General features: G+C 41.5%; 1 protein-coding gene across 1 annotated transcript in view; it reads left to right on the top strand.

Annotated features, from left to right (window-relative positions):
• cdh13 (cadherin 13, H-cadherin (heart)) overlaps nucleotides 1-19,611 on the top strand; it is a 434,001-nt gene that overhangs the window by 337,228 nt on the left and 77,162 nt on the right. The window contains exon 12 of the mRNA XM_078257870.1: nucleotides 18,348-18,490. Within this exon, the coding sequence (XP_078113996.1) occupies nucleotides 18,348-18,490 (143 nt within the window). The remainder of the gene's footprint in view (nucleotides 1-18,347; nucleotides 18,491-19,611) is intronic.

Genomic DNA, 19,611 nt, shown 5'->3' on the forward strand with positions numbered 1-19,611 from the left:
GGTTGTCGAATAATTATTTACACTGAAGTAATTGATGCTTGATGGGAAAAGGAGACAGTGTTTTAAACAGAAAGTAACTGCTGTCATGATTTGAACACAGTGTGCAGCAGAGAATCAGAGAGGATAATCTGAGTTGATGCTAACATTGGAGTGACAAAGAAAACAGCTTTTCTTTTCTTTGTTTTCTTGATAAGTCTTCTTGGCTAGTGTGTGTGGTTAGTGGGGTTTTTTTTTCTTTTCAAGTGATCAGAGTAAATCTTTGGTGCTTTTTACCACTAAAACCAGACAGCAGGTCGATAAACCAGACGTTATTAAAGATTTTCCATCACATGGAGAAGCTGTAGACAGATAAAAACAGAATGTTATGAACACAACAGTTGGATTGAAAGTCTGAAGGAAAAAAATGAAAAAAAATAAAAACATTACCACTGTGTTTCTGACAATGCAATATACGTCCCAGTTTAGCCAACACTCTTCGGTCTTCAGACTTTGCCTGCTCTCGACTACGACTTCTCCATCTCCCCCAAAACACATTGAACTTATTTTCTTCTCCTTGCTTTTGAAAATAGAGAGAATCTCAAACAGTTGGGTCATCCATTATTCAGCAGCTAAACCTGTCTACTTTCACTTCTGGTCATATTCAAGTTAAAAGGGATGGGACTTACTTGGGGGAAAAGGGATGAGGAGCTGCAATGGCAGGCATGAAAACTGGCAGGTAGCTTTGAGGAGCCAAGGTAAGGGAAGAGATGAGGAAAGAGGGAGTAAGACAGACCGACAGACAGAAAGACAGACAGACAGACAGACAGACTGTGTTGAATGCTACAAAGGCTGACCTGTGAGGGTTCAGACAGTGTGATCGCCTTCAGATCTGCCTGAAATTGTCCCCATCTGCACAGGATAACCAACAGTAGGATGCAGGACATGAGATAAAGATGACAGAAAGGGAAGGACAGAATGTTGGGAAGGAGCCAGCGAAGAGTGATTCACCCACTGACTGTCACATGATTTTAATCATACTAGTAGATTGTCGTTAAAGACGATATGATTGGCTGAGACTGCCCTGCAAATGTGTCCAGCCAGATATGCTGGGCCAGTTAAATATTCTGGATGCTGCAAAGTGCACAAAGTACAAGGTAATGGGTATAAAACAGATGAGAGTAAAGTAAAGAGGAAATCAATAATACTCTTGCCGAACATTTGCTAACTCATTCCCGAAAGTTAAGCCCAAAGTTCAAAGTGGCCATACTCACACAACGGCAGAGCACATATGTTTGGCCAGACGTTTGCCACAAACAAGTGACGAATTAAAAGTGAACCCTGCAAAACATCCCAAAAGCACAGACCCAGTAACTGGGTTATTTACACAATGTAACACATGGTGTATGCTAAATCCTCATAGGTTAACTGGAAGTACAGTATTTAGCAGGTGTCTACTCTATACTGGATACAGCTGTTTATTGAATCATCAACCACAATCTATGCAACTTTCTGGGAAAAACTACACACGATCACCAAGTGTGTGCATTGTGCATGACAGTTTACATTAGATTAAAGTTAGCAGCTCACTTCAGTCCACACACCAATAATACACCTTTTTTCTAACAGTGTTAGTGTAGAAATGTATGTTCACTCAGATGTTAGAAGAAATTTGTCAAAAAATTTATTTTCCCATCGCTTATTTTCTATCTCCTTTCTGTTTTTGTTTGGGGTTAGGGGAGGGGGGGTTCCCTGACTTCACTTTCTTTGACATGGTGGTGTTAACCGGCTCTTGGAGGCTTCAGTATCTATTTTCTTACTTATTCGTAACTTGTGAGAATAAATATGCAGAGAGCTTGTCTGAAACTGAAATTGGCAATAACAGAAATGGAAACCTGCAAACAGACTTTATCTTCCAGTGTACCTTAGGAAACCCTGGACTAAACCATTTGCTCATTTTGACAGATGGAGGGGGGTGGTGTGGGGGGGGTACTACATTATACAGTGTATGTAGTTCAAATATTCATTATTGTAATCATTTCTTAAAAGAAATACAAATGCAGATGAAAACAGATAAAAGACTGAACTGACATTGAGGCCCTGAGTGTTCAATTCTTTTCCCATTATAGTCTCTTTGGCTGTGGTAACTGATGCTCATCTGATACAGGATGATGGAGAAGCAGGACTCACATGTAAACTGTTAGGAACACTGCATTCCTGTAATTAATGACATGTAATACATCCAAATATTGGCGGATGATGGCCACACTTTAAAAATCAATGCTTTTTAAACATTTTATTTGCCCTTTTTGCCCCACACGTTCAAACAGCTTTTCTTTCTGGCATGGCTCAGGTCTAATGTTAAAACGAACAGGAGGAGCATGTGTACTGGAGAACGTGCTTCAGACATTATTTGCAATGTACAGGCGTCAAAATGAGAAATCAATAGTGTGTCGTAGCGAAGCAGTTGTCAGAAAGACAATAGTAAGTATCTAAGTGGCTGAAAGGGAGGAATGTGAATTGGTTTTCATTTTGTCCTATACGTGCAGCTTGCTTAATTACGTCAAAATAGAATCAATCTGGCATAGGCCAACAGTGTAAAGTTACCACATTACTCTGCACACTTCTACTGCCAATAAAAATAAATGCCACCCAACTTGGGACAGGGCTATGTAGCTACTGTTTGAGGCAACATTGCATCATCTAAAAGCAGAAGATGGGCTTTCCCAGAGAAAGTTTCAAGGATATGCGTTGCCTGTTTTTCATTTTAATATCACTCTGCAGTAGAGCTGTAATCGGTCCTTAAAGGTTAGGCCCGACAAGGCCCGAGCCCAAACAGACAAGTACATTTTGACTGACAGCTTTTTAAAAGCCCGAACCGTTTACAGCTCGACATTATTCAAATGTTCGCACGCACACAGCTCTTTTGCCTTTTGTCAAGAGTGAGTCATTTATACATTTTTTAACATAATTTATTCATGACTAACGTAGGCTATAGGCCACTTGGAAGTTGGAACAAAGAAATAAAATAAGTCCTCCAGAGGCCAGCCTCCGTTTCACCTCCTCAGCATCCATTTTCACGCTAATCGAAACGCGTCACCTGATGCCCGAGCCCGGCCCGAGCCCGTGTAAAATGATAGAAATTAAGACCTGAGCTGAAGATCTTTGCCCAAACCTGTCGGGTCCAGCTCTGCAGAGCGAAACAGGCTGAGTCATACTGTCTCCTCCATTTTCTTCCCTCTCTTGCATCTGTCCCTCTGGGACGTGAAGGGGCTGATTACAGGCTAATCAGATGTTTAGATTTGTTTCTCATTTCTGGCAGCTGAGTGAAGGCCTGCCAAACGCCTGGTACAGGAGGGAAGAGTGAGTAAGCGCGTGGGAGAGAGAGACAGAGACGGAGAGTGGGGGGGCAGGGGGAGGCATAAGTCATACAGTCAGCGTGCCAGGAAATAATTAAAACAATCCTAAAAGATGCCAAGAGGAACAGGGAGAGAGGGGTGCTGTGCTGTGAAGCAGGAGCAAATTGCTTTTCTTCCTCTTAATTACAAGGTTATGGTTTTCAACTGATGCAAAGAGGTGCTATTATTCACCGTATTATAATAATAACTTTTTTTGTCCTGTCTTGTGTTACCCAAGCTTGCTAATTTATGAAAATGATGTAAAAGTCAGAGAAGAGAGCACACTGGTGTCACTGTTTGTATGTGCAGTTACACTCTTGCAGATAGCTGGTGTGTCTTCTCTGTGCATTCATGTGTCAAATCAGTGTCCTTGCCTACTGCTCTCTGTTCCTGCCAAATATTGATAAGGCAAAGCTTTCATTTTCATCTTTGATTTCCAGCCCACCCTTTCTCTCTGAGCTCGCTCCGCTGTTGCTGTTCAGTCGACACAGTGGCTCTTTGTTCACCGTGCTCAGCGGACTGTCTGCAGTTGTTGAGTGGAATTGGCAGAGAGCCTCCTTTAGACTTTACCCGGCACACGGCAAACAATAGTCAACGGGCTGACAAGAGCGAAAAAGAGGCTTTTTTTCGAGGTTGTGTGAGAGGTAAATCAGACGTAGGCTGAGTCTGTATCCAGTCACGCTCACGCCCAGGCCTGATTCAAGCTAGAACGGGACACTGGATCAGTAACTCTAACAAGAAGACAAGCAGAGCAGAGAGACTGTCCTCTCTGGTGCTGCCACCCACGGAGACATGCAAGGAGGAAATCAAAGTACACAGAATATGATCAGTGTTGGGAGTAACGCGTTACAAAAGTAACGCAATTACAGTAATGTATTCCTTTTTGTTGTAACGCAGTAATATAACACATTACTAATTACATTTTGGTAATATTATACCCGTTACAATCTCAGTAACGCGAGTTATAACGCATTTTAACGCAACATTTAGTGGTGTTTTGTTTTTTTAAGAATTCCCCAACACGCGAAACATTTCTTCACAGGAAAAACAAAGCCGTGAGTATTATTTCCTGTTGCTGTATTCGATGGTTGAGATGACTGCAGAGACAGATACATTTTGCGAGATGGACATTATTTTCAGGAGTTATTACGCTGCGTTGAAGCGAGCTGTCCCGTCACTGTTCCCGTGGTCAGAGCCAGAACCAGAGACGGTACGGACAACATCTGTGTCCCAACAGGTGACGGTACGTCAGCGCGGACAGCAGTGTGGCCGAGCTGCTGACAGATAGAAACGTCGGGAATTAATGTTGAGGCTTGCTACACTTAAATATCAATGCATTTTATCAGCGGTGGAAAGTAACTATGCCGTACTTCAATACAACTGTAAGGTACTTTTAATTGAGTATTTTAATTTTCTCCTACTTACCTATTGTACGTTTTACGTCTCTATTTTTATAGCTTTAGTTAATTTGCATATTTATATTAATTATACAAAATATTATACATAATCAATGATGTATTAAAGTGGATAAAGAGAAGACTTTATTGATCTGGTGGTGAAATCCACAGTTTGTCAAGTCAAACTGCTGCTGTTATTTTGGTGAAAGTAACAAAAGTAAGTAATGCAAAAGTAGTTTAAATCAATTGACGTCGTCAGGGCCAATTGACGTCGTCAGTTCTGGGAGGCCAGGTAGTCAAGACGCCACTAAAGCGCTATTGGCCAATAACATGGTCACATCAGCTGAGCTGCATCAGCCGAGCTGCACAGCTGATCTGCATCAGCGCATCAGCTGGTCAACTCCCCTCGCTGCTAAATGGCTACACTCAAACAGGGCACCCTACTAAAAGCTGCTTCAGTTTGCTTCTAACTGCTTGCTGCTCGCATCTATGCTACCCACCTCCTCCCCTGCTCCACCTTGTCGTGTATAACGTGGCATTTGCTTCTGTGTCATCGTTGCTGCTCTGTTCATATGGGGGAATAGTTTAGCTCTCCCAGTCTTAAACTGAGTGAGCATCCCCTAATGCTGCTGCTGCTGTCCCCTGACTCTCTGCTCTTTCATGGTGCTCATGAAAGGTCAAGGGACTCTTCTGAACAGAGCCATACCGCCAAATTTAATTCGTAATTTATTCAATAAAATTATCTAAAGCATTTTCATTGTCTGTGTTGTTCTTGACTTAATGGACCTGACAGAATTACAATTCAAAGACAGTAATATTGTAATATAACTAATTACTCTCAAATGACAGTAATCATTGTCATAAGTATATCATCATAAGTTATCGCTGATAACATTCAGACAGGATCATTCCTCTCTGTAACCACTTCTCCACGCAGTCTCTTTTCTTATTTTTTTACCTTTCTCTCTTTGAATTCACACATATAACACCTACACCTGATAAGCTTGTTGCGTTAAAGAGGAAGAATGACAGGAAAGAGTTTTAAGCACGTAATAACGAAGACATGCCGTGACATTGTTCCATGATTGCCAATTTAGCCCCTCAGCCTATTATAATCATGCATCCAGCACTGTAAATACCTTAAATTGAAACATCATTACACACTCCCTCCTTTTTTTTCCCAAGTTCACATACTTTCCTCGCCGGCATAGACACTAAGACAAACCTCGACTGAATCTCTGTGACAGGTGATTGATGCGACAGGCGCCAGCGTTTGCTTTCCCCTTTCTTAGTGCTGTCACATTTATTTCCCCTGTACTGTATAGACCTGCTGCACTGTGCTGATACAGAGCAGAAATATGAACAGGTGTGACATGGGTAATTTGTCCACATGGCCTGGAGCTGTGGTTGGCCAAAACTTGGCAGCTCAGCTCAGTTTAAAGTTGAAATCCAGCCCAGAGCGGCTGACCGAGGACTTTGTAGGCGACCCCAAAGGAGTCCCTTATTTTTCAACCACAATGGCTTCATAGCCAGTAGGTATCTACATAAGAGTGACATGGCACTGTCATGAACGTGTCATAAACATTATAAATAAGTCATAAACGTTTATGACATAACGCTTCTTTTAGTGTCATTCGGTTTTTGTCATGACAACTTAGGGTTAGGGTTAGAGTTAGAGTTAGGGTTAGGGTTCATGTGTCATGACAGTGTCATGTGTTCATGACAGTGTCATGTCACTCTTATGTAGATACCTTCAAATAAAGTGTTACCGAAAAAAAGAATAAAAATATAAAAGAGACAGAATTTTCAACATGATTTGCTTATTCGCCCAATTAACATTAGCATTCCTTTGGAGTCTTGTTTTTGGCTTGCAAGTCCCATATATCATATCTGAGCTATTAAGATATTCTGTTCTATTCTATCTTCGCTCTTCTTTTAGCTCTGGTTTTGGTCTCCACCAACTCCTGAGAGAAATATTTGTAACAGGTAACTAAATGTTCTACTTTGTTCACTATCTAGCAGCTTACATTGTCTGTCTGCTGCTGGGTGCTGGGTAGGTAGCCTCAGGCTGTTTTGGGATCTTTTCACTGAAAAAAACTGCCAGCTGATGTGAGCAGTGAGACTGACGTTTTGACTACATTGAACGCGCAATGTATGCGGACCGTTCGCGAATGTATCTTTTAACTGGCCACACCCGCTGCGCACACACGGCGTATAATTATGTGCGTCACAGGGGAGACAGTGAGCTTTTACTTTGGGATTGTTGTTGTTTCTTCAGTTTTTGGAGACGGCACAGTGCTGTGAAACGTCAATTCACTGTCAGCTATTCAGAGGACGCAGGTGACAGGAAACAAGAAATAAAAACTGAAACTCTCAAAACCAAACTGCCAATATGCTCACTGACAGTCATTACGTTGTTTCCTGTATACAGATAGTTTAATTTAAAAGAATTATAGACACCTTATGATCCATTTCTGTGTAAAAGGGCCGCACACACCTCGCTTAAATTAAATAAGATTGTCCTCTTTTTACGCTTGTAGAGCGGATCTCAGTGTGAACAACCAAGGCGGATTTGATGCGACTTTTATGTCAATCTACATCAACATTTTTCACAATTATGCGCCGCTGGGAGTTAGCCCTAGACACAGACAGTACAATTCAAAACTTGACTAGGCCTACAAAATGGAGAACAGTGACGATCAAGTCAATGGAGGGAGAGTGAGGTGTTAGACCTAATTAGTGTATGCTCATTAATGTTCCGGCTGCCATTACACAAACATTTTGAAATAAAAGCGAAAAAAGCTGCGTCTGATGTCATTGTCATTGTTCTTTTGCGCATGTGGGTCAGTTCAAAACCGCAAACAGTTCACACTGGAATCTGATATAGGCCACCTGAAAATGAGCATAATATGAGCACCAGAGATAATTCTGGGTAGATCGGTACAGGCACTGAGCTTTTGGATGTAGGGTGGGTACAGGTTTGCAATACTAAAGGACTCTGACTGGCACCTCAGATGACGCCACCAGAGAAGAAACAGAGCCGAGTGGAGATAGCTAAGGAAAGTGGGGAGAATTCATTTTCATTGCACACTTATTCACAGTTCCAGTCTCATGTGTACCTGTCTTATCTCCATTCTCGATCGCTATTCTTATATTGCTCTCCCTGCTCTGCACCCCCTCCCTCTTTCATCCTTCTCCTCTTGCTTTACTAGCAGCGAATTGGATGAAGTGTACAGTTCTTACGGCCAAACACAAGTTGGCACAACCCCTATATTTTTTACTGCGTGTCTCTTGATTGATGTTCCCATATCTAGTGCTCACACACACTCAGCAGCTCTCAGATAGAAACACTCTGAGAAACACATAGAAATGCATAATAAGTTTTCCTGTTATATGCTGTCATTGCCTTTCAAGTGTAGATTGTACACTTGTCTCAGTTGCAGGGCACTGCAGAAAACTAAAAAAGACACTTAAAATATCAAGACTAAGCTCTGTGTGTGTGTGTGTGTGTGTGTGTGTGTGTGTGTGTGTGTGTGTGTGTGTGTGTGTGTGTGTGTGTGTGTAAAAGGGGATGTGAGAGAACATTTTGCATTAAAAAAAAAGTGTTGCGTAAATTGAATTCAGTTTTATAATAGACTCTGACCAGACAGAGCAGAGGTATATGACCTTCTCCTCTCTTTATACACACATACTTACAACCATTTTAATATTCATATCGGATGCATTTCCCTTTGCCTCCGACCGTTCAAATCATTATGCTTTAAAGCCTCGTAGAAACACCTGGGAATCACATGTTGTGCCGGGGTTGTTTGACATTGATCTTTGTCTCCTCCTTCTGCTGGGCATTTTAATCAGCCAAACAGTAGTCTAGCTTCCAGCCTTTCCAGTGCCCCCACCTGTATTCACTATGTACCTTTTAACAACTCACAATCCAAAATCCAAAAATCCTGGAAATAAAGGGATCGCTGCAACTAACTGATATAATAATGATAATAATAATAATGTATACTTTATTAATCCCACTTTATTAATCCCACAATGACAATGTTTTCACTCTGTTATTATTCAATTACACACACATGTTCAGTACCTATACATGCACTAATGGAGAGATGTCAGAGTGAGGGAGCTGTTGGGGGTTCAGTGCCTTGCTCAAGAGTGACTTGGCAGTGCCCAGGAGGTGAACTGGGTTCTAGGCTACCATTCCACCACCATACTTTGGTCCGTATGGGGACTTGATTATTGAAGTTCAGTGGTGCAATGTAACTAAGTGCATTTACTCAAGTACTGTACTTAAGTACAAATTTGAGGTACTTTCTTCTTTTCATGCCACTTTCTACTTCTACTCCACTACATCTCAGAGAGAAATATTGTACTTTTTACTCCACTACATTAATCTGACAGCTTTTAGTTACTAGTTACTTTACAAAACACATGTAGTTTATATAATACAATGTTTTATTATAAATTAAACCACCCAACAATGTAACGGCCTACAAGTCCAGCTGAAATGATCAGACCATTAAACACAGAACTGTTTGGATTGTTTTCAGTTTCTAAAATGGAAAGATTTTCCTGCACTGAGTAGGTTTACTTTTAATACATTAAGTGCATTTTCCTGATGATACTTACATACTTTTACTGAAGTAGCATTTTCAATGCAAGACTTTTACTTGTAACAGTGTATTTAAACAGTGTGTTATTATTACTTTTACTTAAGTAGAAGATCTGAATACTTCTTCCACTGCTGTTGAAGTTGGCCCAAAAGTAGTCTGGATCGACGACGGTTCATTTACCAGATAGTTCCGGTGCCGACGGAAGTTCCACCGGATGTCCCTCACATTCCACTTTCTTTAACTGGGACGTTTGGGACCGATTGGTGGGGATTTAATTTGTTACGGGCAAAATACACACGGCGATACACTGGTAAGAACAAATTACGTGTAACCATGTATCCAGCTAATTTAAATAGCTCACGTTACATATTGTGTGCAACATCTAACTTCATTTGAAATTGTATTTTAGCGTTTTCTTTTGCGGGATGCCTTTATTCCACCTAAACAAGTTTCTTCCGGAGACAATTTTGCAGAGCCACCGTCACTGCGTCCGGAGCTTAGCCCCGCCCAAGATGATTGTGATTGGCTTAAAGAAATGCAAACAACCTCTGATATTTTTTTTCTCCTATGCAGGAGTGTATGCTCCTGTTGCCAGACCTTCCTCCGCAGCACTGTGGAGATAGGTCTGGCAATACAAATGACAAAATAAAATGTGTTAGGATTCAGAGTAAAACAGTAATACAAACGCATAAGCACTGGCATATTCTTTGCATATATCTTCACGTTACATAAATCTCCCTTTGAACCCAAAATGATCTCTCAGCTCCCTGGAGGTGAGCCTGAGGTGGAGGACTGATGCTTCACTATTCCAAACCAATTTACCTCTCAAAAGTCAGTACATGCATGACCTGACCAGCCGTCCTAGATTGTTATGGCTGCGTTGTGAAACTTAATGATGCTCATTCGGAGAGGGAGGTGAGGGCTTGAATATCCATCAACCCCGCTGGAAATCCACACGTGCTCAGCAGAAAAACAGGCTCAGCTTGAAGGGAGAGCTAAGTCGATTCAGTGTATGCTTTGGCGTTTCCGGTGGACTCTGATCTGTAGCTCTGGACGTTTGACTTAAAACATTGACTAAGGTAACAAACACCATCGACATTATGATCTCCAGTGATGGACTATGTGATGAAGCAATTGAAAACTCTGCTTTTCAAGCAGGCAACGCAAAAGTGTGTGAAATTCGATGTAGTATGCATGCCAGGCGGCTAGGCGGCACTGCCACACAACACCTTCCTTCTACTTCTCTCTTTAGTAGCACCAAACCAAAACAAGTCGAAGCGAACAACAAAAGCTTGTCTGGAAAGACGAGGAGGTGGAGTTGCATGTTTGTCTGATGATGACCGGCACAGTCGACGGTGAAAAGCCACAGCACAGCACCCACGGGAGCACTACCAATATCCTGAGCCTCGCAGCCCTTCAGCCGCTGCTTGAGAGCGAGAGGCAGCGGGCAGAGGAGGGTGAAGCAGACCCTCCTCTGCCCGCTGGCCGCTGCCACTTGCTCTCTCTCTTTCTCTTCATCCGCAACATTGTAGCCTCCTCTGGCTCAAATGAACAGCCTACATATGGTCATCGAACTATAACAACCTTATCCACATTGTCGAAATCATTTAAATATTGAGCCATTACATTGAAAATCTTATAGATAACAAGAGCCTATCATTTCTGTAGCCTACTCCATAACATCAGACTACCTGGACGCCTTTTTTTCACGTCTCTCTCCACAACGCTGTCTTCAGACTTTTGCGTTTTTACCCTTTAGATGGCAACGCGATGGTGGAGCGTTTTTAAGATTTCCACTCTGGAGGGTGGTTTCACTTTTTTGCATTTTTTAAGCCCCAAAAACGCCGTCGCTGTATAAAGGAAAGGCACATCCGATAAAATATTTTTTCGTTTTCACCCGCGAGCGTCATCGTGTAAACAGGGCCTTAGTCGAGGGGGTTTTATGTTTTTTTATGTTTTCTATTTGTAGTAAAATGTTCTTGTATTTTAATTTGTTGTATTGTATTACATTTTATTGTGAAGCACTTTTTTGTGAAGAAATTTTTATCTGTGAACGGTGCTATACAAATAAACTTTACTTACTGGGGAGCTGTGTCAAAATGACCCATATAAATCCAAAAACGTACTCCTATTCCTGTAACTGTTTTCTGATATATCACCTCTATGGGTAAGTTCTGGTTCCATGAATCACAGTTCTTATGTGAACAATGGCTCCAATGACAATGTATGTATACATGTATGTATAAACCCACCAAGAATTTTTGATTCATGAGTCGTAATTGCTGATTGAAAAAACTACTTTTTTTTGGGGGGAGGACAGTTTTTTTTTCCTTTTCGGCAGTCACTGCTCAGCTTTTGTCTTCTCTCTAAATGAACTCTTACCACAGATTGCCTCTCTCTTATTCTGTGTCGCCTACGCACACCTGCTATTGACACAAAAACACACAAAGATGCGCACAATGTATGCAAGCATTTTGTTCCTGATGTAAATGGATTATGAGTGGGTGGCGAGCCTGCTTCTCTCTCCTTCTCCCAGATTCCTTTGATTTGTCTGGGAAAAACTGAGGAACAAGGCTCAGATCAGAGTTAGAAAGAGCTCATTTGTCTCAACACATCCACAATAGCGACAGTGAAGCTCTGCTCTCAACTGTTAGCTGTCAAAATAAATCATTTACATCCTCAATATGTATTGCTTATGACTCCCTTTTTAGTTTTATCAAGCGTCATTGAGTATGTTTACATGCACACTAATATTCCACTATTATTCCGAATATGACAATATTCCGAATTTGATTCAGTTTATGTAAACAGCATATTCTGTTTGGATATTCTGAATAAGGCCTTTTTCCGAATTTAGCATTTTTCCGATTAAGACATGTGGGATATGCCGGTATTATTCAGGTTTACAGGCTTTTTTGGACATTTATACAGCGCATTCGGAATATGTGTCTCAATCGGGGTTTTACCGCAAGTTTGCGGCCAGTTTATTGCATGTTTGCGCTTACGGTCATCTCTTTGTGTTGCTATGGTTGTTGTACACAAGTTCAAGTGAGTCTGGCTGCGGTACAGATGCATGCTCAAAAGAAAAGAAACAATGCTACTTTTTAAACATTATGAAAGACTTGGATATCAGCAGGGTTTTGATATTCGCACACATCACCCCGCCGACCTTTTCAAGAAGGTGGTTGAAGGAATGAAAGAGGGACGCTGTGTTCGCACGGTCCAACAAGTCCACTACCGCTGGAAAAACTTCTGAAAAATCCTGTTTTGCACGGCTGCATGTAAACGGGAATGTTAGTGGACCATTAATTTTCATTAGCCATGTAAACAGTTTAATCGGGATATCATCTTTTTCGAATAAGGAAAAACAACTGAATATTATGTGCATGTAAACATATTCATTTTTGTGCCAGGGTTTTTAGTTTCCTTATTGAATTCTGGTGATTTTAACTACATAACTTAAAGGTGCATTAGGTAAGCCTTATAAAACTAACTTTCTGTCTGAAACTGCCCCCTATGTTCCAGTAGAACTACATGAAGCAGGTCATTTAAAAGAAAATCCAGCTCCTCTAACACCACCTACAGGCTGTAGTGAGATTTGCAAGAATCCACCGCTCCCTGTTCAGATGCACCAATCAGGGCCGGGGGGTGTCTAACTGTGTGTCAATCACTGCTCATGCACACGCATTAATTCTCCCTTGTGGGGGGAGGGGCTTAGGAGACCGTTTTGGGCTTTAGCGGAAAGGGGGGAAGGACTGAGAAGTTGTTGATTTTTTTGGCTAAGTCCTGGATCTTAGCAATCCTACCTACGGCACCTTTAAAAGCAGCTTTCAATTTGAATCATAATTCAAACCAATCTTTTGTTTTTAATCAACACTGAAACGATGGCTTGTCAGAGGCTTATGTAAAATAATTCAAAAGACCATGGTTGGTATTATATTACGTCTCTGGCCCTGGATCAACTCTAATGAGACACCTGACAGTCAGACAGATGCACTCGACTCCTGCCAGCGCAGTCCAGGCTTGCCTGTTTCAAAGCTAAGGGCAATCCCTTACAAAAACATACACACCTAGGCACGCGCACACACAACCCCTGACCGGGCTCTGATGCCAGCTATAGCAGCTCAGAGTAGTCCCTGAGGGTGTAGCTCTGCAGACCTGTGGAAAGAGCAGTATAACGGCCTGCTCGCTCTAACATTGGGGTCACAGGGTGCCTCACGACACTTTCTGCCACTCAAGCAAAATCTGGACAAATCACTTTGCTGTGTTGAGAATTATTTCACAGTCCAAGCAAAATATACAGGCCTCTTTTACCTTGAGTTGTGTGTTTTACTTTTTTGCTTGCTTTTCTGTGTGCATGTTTAAAGTGGATGTGTGTTTTTGCAGCTAAATGAGGGCATATGTGATCATTGTGTTATTTGTTGACTCATTTGTTTGGGCCTTCTCTGGTTTTGGAGATAACCACGTATAACCAGATATGAATATTCCTAATGGCTTTTTAATGTCTTTCTAATTTGCCCTTTAAAGGGCTCTAATGGACTGTCCCCATGTTTGTACAGTGGATCAGACTCATTTAGTGGTTACCTTTGAGTCTGCACTAAAGCAGACAGAAGCATTACACTTCTTCCGAACTTTAACTGTAGGAAGGAACACAGTCGCCTGATATACAGTCTGCGTAGCTCCATTGTCTTCGGCTGTCAGTGTTATTTATGTGTATATTATTATGGAATATCCCACTTGTCTGAAAGAGATTCCCTGGGGTTTGCACTTTAGAGTGAATCTGTGAGTTTGTGTGGAATGAAAATGAACATCTAAAGGAACATGTAAGCGATGATTACAGGCTGGTTGTGCTGCCCTGCTGATTTCCAGACCTTAAACCCAAGGTTTTTTCCTTGACTCTAAAATAGGTAACAAGGCATAAAATAGCAAAATGTATGTATTACACGTCACATTTTTTTTTGACATTTAAGAGAAAATAATAGACAGCCAACATTTGCTTTTAATAAACATTTTTGAGCACATCATAAAAGTTGGTTATTAAAGAAATGGGGAAAACACCAATATTCACTTTCTTGCAGAAAGTTAGATGAGACCGATACACGTCTGTACGCTGAATATGAAGCCACAGCCAGCAGCTAGTTAGCTTAGCTTAGCTTAGCTTAGCACGGACCCGGGGAGCAGTCTCTGTGTAAGATGGTGGTTTGGATTAAAACATTCCAGAGGAAAACAAGTTTTTCTGGGTGAAAGTATTGTGTTTTCGCCACGAAAAAGTGAACTCCGCTCTCCTGCTTGAAAGTGCTGTGTTTTATGTTGACACCGCGTTGTGCTATTTCATTTTGAGTTGAGTCACACACGGTATTGAAAGGGGGATTTAATTCTTGCATGTTTTGTTTTGTTGTGCATGATCAACAAAACATCCCCCCTCTGCTTTTTTCACAAATCGCACCTTGAGTACAATCATATAATGTGTCCATATTAATAGTGCATTTAACCTCGCTGCAGTGACACTTTTGTTACAGTAGAACATATATGTTGGTTAACAGTAGTAATCGCTGGCAGGGAAAGTGTGTGTGAGTGAGAGCGAGAGGGGAAAGGTGTGAGCAGGGGTTGATTGCGAAGCCATTTCCCAAGGCTTTGTCGCGCTCTGTTAGCTGAAGAGCTCCATTTCTAAGACAATTTGTCTACTGCTGAGCACTTTGGCAAAGAGCAGCCTTGTGGTGAAGAAGCTCTGCAGTCTTGTGTGTCTATATGTGTGTGTGTGTGTGTGTGTGTGTGTGTGTGTGTGTGTGTGTGTGTGTGTGTGTGTGTGTGTGTGTGCCATTTGTGCATGCACCGTATGAGGGATGTGTCACAGTAGAAGACCTTGTGTGAAGGTACATGTATGTGCTTGTATACGTGTGTGTACATTTCTGTATGTACATAGAAAAGTAGCTCAAGAGAGTTCTTAAATCAATCACGCGTGACACTGACACAGATGCAAGCCCTTTCCAATCACCATGTACCAGCCATCAGTGGTCGGCTGAGTGGCCACATTAGCAGGGTCGTGATCCGCTCTTCGCTTCCATTTCGAGGAGATGCCGGCTTGGCCGTTTGCCCGCAAGATTTTTGGAGAGGTCTTCCATCATCTTTAAATCTCAGCCCTGTACATGCATGTGCGCAGGGGTAGAGCACGTGCACAGGAAGTCACTCTGGGTCCATTTTCACACCATTTTCTCCTTCGCTCAGCATCTTTATTACAGATTATTATCAGAACTAACTAGGGATGTACACCTCAGGTCTGAGGCCGATGCCATATATGCATCTCGATGCATTGCCAACGATCCGTTACATCAAAGATACATGTCGTCACTGTCGGGCAGAAACCTTGTATCTCCATATTTCATTTTTTTTCATAAATCAATCAATGGTACCGGTCACCCTTTACGTCGGTCTGTGGGTTGAACAAATATTTAATCAATGACGAGGCCATTTCGTCTGACTTTGTCTGAGGTAAATAGTTCAACAAAATGTTTTCATAATAGACTTTTTTTCATTTCCTAAAAAACAAGGGTTTTGGACATACAAGGTATTCACCCAACAGGGACGATATGCATCAACTATGATACATTACAATATGATTGTAACGCGGTGCGAGTCAACACAATGCGATTCGATAAAAGAGTGATGCTATATATGCAAGTTAATGTGAGTTTAATTTTATTTCCTAACCAAAACTAATAAAATAAATGAAATCAAAGTGCCGTTTTTACTTTACATTTGTTAATCTCTACTGCAACTCAGTAAGCAAGCAGCCCGTTAATGGTGTTTCTTTCTGTAAAAACACTGAGACCTTTCAGAAACAGGCCTTTTCACAAGTCCTTTGTAGTGTTCTGTTCTCTGTCTGTCTCCAGCTTACAGTACGGTATACTTTTATAACCCTCACACAATTAACACTTCAAAGATGCTCAGGATTAACAGCGACAATGAAGCATGGTTACCTGACGTGCCAGATGGTCTGCTACACAGAACGATCTGAGAAGCCGTAATTGGAAACTATTTGGAAAAAGGGCAGGCACTTTCAAATAAATGCCTGGCAGGTGATTGAATTAACCATCTGTCTATCAAACACATTAGGAAAAGGAGCGAGCATCTTTTCCATTTAGAAAAGACTTTGTCGTTCTTTGTTCTTATTTCAATGTAGAAATACTCTCTGGTTCCGATATGACTAATGCTATTGTGGCATCTACGCTGACCTGATAGACTGTATAATATTAATGGACAAAGCATCTGGTACGGCGAAGTACTGCAATTGTGGAAGTGCCTTAAACCTGCATTCTATCTGAATTCCAGCAGGGGGCGACACGTGCTGTTGAAAAAGGAGTTCAGTTTCTGTAGAAGTCTATGAGAAAGTGATCCACTTCTCACTTGATTTATTACCTCAGTAAACATTTTCATAATCAGTTTATGGTCTCAATCGCTAGTCTTAAGTCTTCTGCAACACCGAATGATGTTCATTTTTTGAATTATGGTCTCGTTGATTTTAAAATCGGCGATAAAGCAGGGGGTGTTTTAGGGCGTGGCTATGATCTGATTGACAGTCTGTGGCCTGTCTTATATGTACTATAACTACGGGACAAAGATATATTTAAAACCTAGCAAAGCTAAATCTTACCTCGAATTATGTAGGCTAGCTTTCAGCAGCAGTTGCATCCAGATTGCCAGTGAACGTGTGTAACGTAACATAGAGTGTAAGCAGCGTTGCCAACTCTCAGCTAACGTCACAGTCCGATACCGCCCAACAGTCTAAGGCTCCTCCCTCACTCCTCCCTCTCGTCTAAAATCGTCACATCCGCAACCAAGATGGCTGCGCACATAAAGGCAAACTCGACGACTCATAGCAGATCTCCACAAACCAATGGGTGACGTCACACATGACGCTGACCTCTTTAGGAGCCACCGCTATCACACACACACCTAACCCATGACCATCCATTTAATTATTTCAACAAATACTTACTGTACACAGTGTAAAAGAATATGTTAGACATTTAGTCCTAGAACTTAAAGCTTTAGTGCGTAACTTTTTGATATTATAACATCCGTGACATTCAAGCCATTGCCAAATGAGTTGCTACAAAGCTAATTCAGCTCCACACAACTCTCTCTGGATTTCTCAGTATGACTATGTTCAGAAGATGGTGTCGTCCGGCGACTTTCCCGCACAGAAACGCGAGTGAAGATAATTACCTCTTATAAGGAGTCCATCATGTTTTTGCGTGATAACGTAAGCTTGTATCATGTGGACGCGCTGACAGTTTTGTTGTCATAACTTATAATTCCTCATGGGTCGGCAGAAACTACGTACTATAGCTTTAATGCCCTATCTCTCAGCTCAGCTTGGGGCACGCACACATACAGGTGCATTGTTTATCACACAAAAAACAACACTTAAACTACTTGTTAATAGATTCACTGTACGTAAAGGCGTCTCACCTACTCTGTTTGAATCATTTGCGGTAGTAGGTGTCCAAGGTCCAGCTCAAAGACCTGCTCTTCTTTGTAAGGGCAGATAAAGATAAATGATGTTTTAAATTGTTAGCTGCTCTTGTTGCTCAGGTGTCCAACGTTTACAAAACACAATTATTTCTTATGATTTATACATATTTAATGTATATTTGTCTTGAGCAATAGCTTTTATTTACTTAAGCACCCAGATTTAAAATGCAATAATATTTTTAAAGCTGGAGTCGGGAAGTCAGTGGAGTTATACACTGCACGGGACAAATATGGAGTATTCAAATACCTGTCTCGTCTGTTGTCGTATCTACAGAGCTGTCTGTCTGTCTGTCTGTGAGATGCATGGAACCTAATCATAAAGGACCAGGATTAACTGAAAATACAACTTTTATGCAAGAAATGGTTGGTGTTCTGGTGCTTATGTGGCCACAGCTTCTTACTTATCTTATTTACTTGTGTTCCAGGTATGCTGTTCTGCGAGACCCAGCAGGCTGGCTGAGTGTGAGCCCAGTCACGGGAACTGTCAACACTTCGGCCTTGCTGGACCGTGAGTCCCCTTACGTCCATGACAATAAATACACAGCTGTGTTCATCGCCACAGATAACGGTGAGTTGCAGATACTCCACTGTATGGAAATGATAAAGGAAAATTGGACAAAAACAGTATTTGATGTATTATATATATATATAATCTTAGATGAATAAATATCCATATTGCTACTTTTCCACTGATATAATACATCAGGAATTGGTAGCAAGTAGATAAAAGGCTTTGGAATGTCCTAAATTGGTTCCTGGTAGATATTTCCCAAGAAACAACCATTTGATGCACCAAAACAGACAAAGCTTAGTTTGGAACAAATCAATGAATAATTGGATTGTGAGTACAGATAGCAATAGCCCTGGTGGATAAATAGCATAACATAGAGAAACTTCAACAGAAAATCAAAGAAAAGCAATGTCAAATTCCGTCTTACACTGTTTAATTAAAAGTGTAAAACCACCACGACATCAAACATGTCAACGCAATATATGTTCACTCTAACTATACCATTTAATTCAACTATTTTAGATGGTAAATTTACAGGGTATTATTGCGTTAAAGATTTTTTCTTTATGCAGTGGCAGCGAGCCAACAACCCCTCCTCCTATGGATTTATTCTTACTCGCATTCTACAAAGAATTCCTCCTAGGAGATGAGTATCGGTTCAGAATCCTTGCAGCAAACATGAACAAGTAGAAACGAAGCCTGCCTTTGCATATAAGCACATTTTACTCCTGAAAGGGCTCACCCTGTCAGTTCGTTTCACATGGCCACAGTGGAACCATCATCATCCCGTGGTGAGAATGGGATGGTCCCAAGTGGGACTGCTTTCTAACGGACCATATGGCCAGTCAGTGGAGCTGCAGCTCTGAGACTCTCCAAGGCACAGATGAAAGTGACAAGAGCCCCGGCGCTTCTCTGCTTTTTCTCGTTGCTTCTCTCTTCCTGTGTTTCGCGGCCTCTTTGTCCCTCTCTTTCACTGTCTCTTTCCCTCTCCCTATCAATCTATCTGGTCTCCCTTGCTCAGGGAGATTCTGACAGATCCATTAGAGGAACTGAGAGATTCTATTAGTTGGCAGCAGAATAGCACTGTTGTGCTGGGGAATTCGGCAGCCTTAGAAAGATGAGCGTTGAAAGACGAGTAATGATGGGGTGGGAGGAGAAGGTGGAGGAGGTGTTAAGGG

Source organism: Sander vitreus, chromosome 8 (assembly GCF_031162955.1).
Source record: "Sander vitreus isolate 19-12246 chromosome 8, sanVit1, whole genome shotgun sequence".
Taxonomy (NCBI): Eukaryota; Metazoa; Chordata; class Actinopteri; order Perciformes; family Percidae; genus Sander; species Sander vitreus.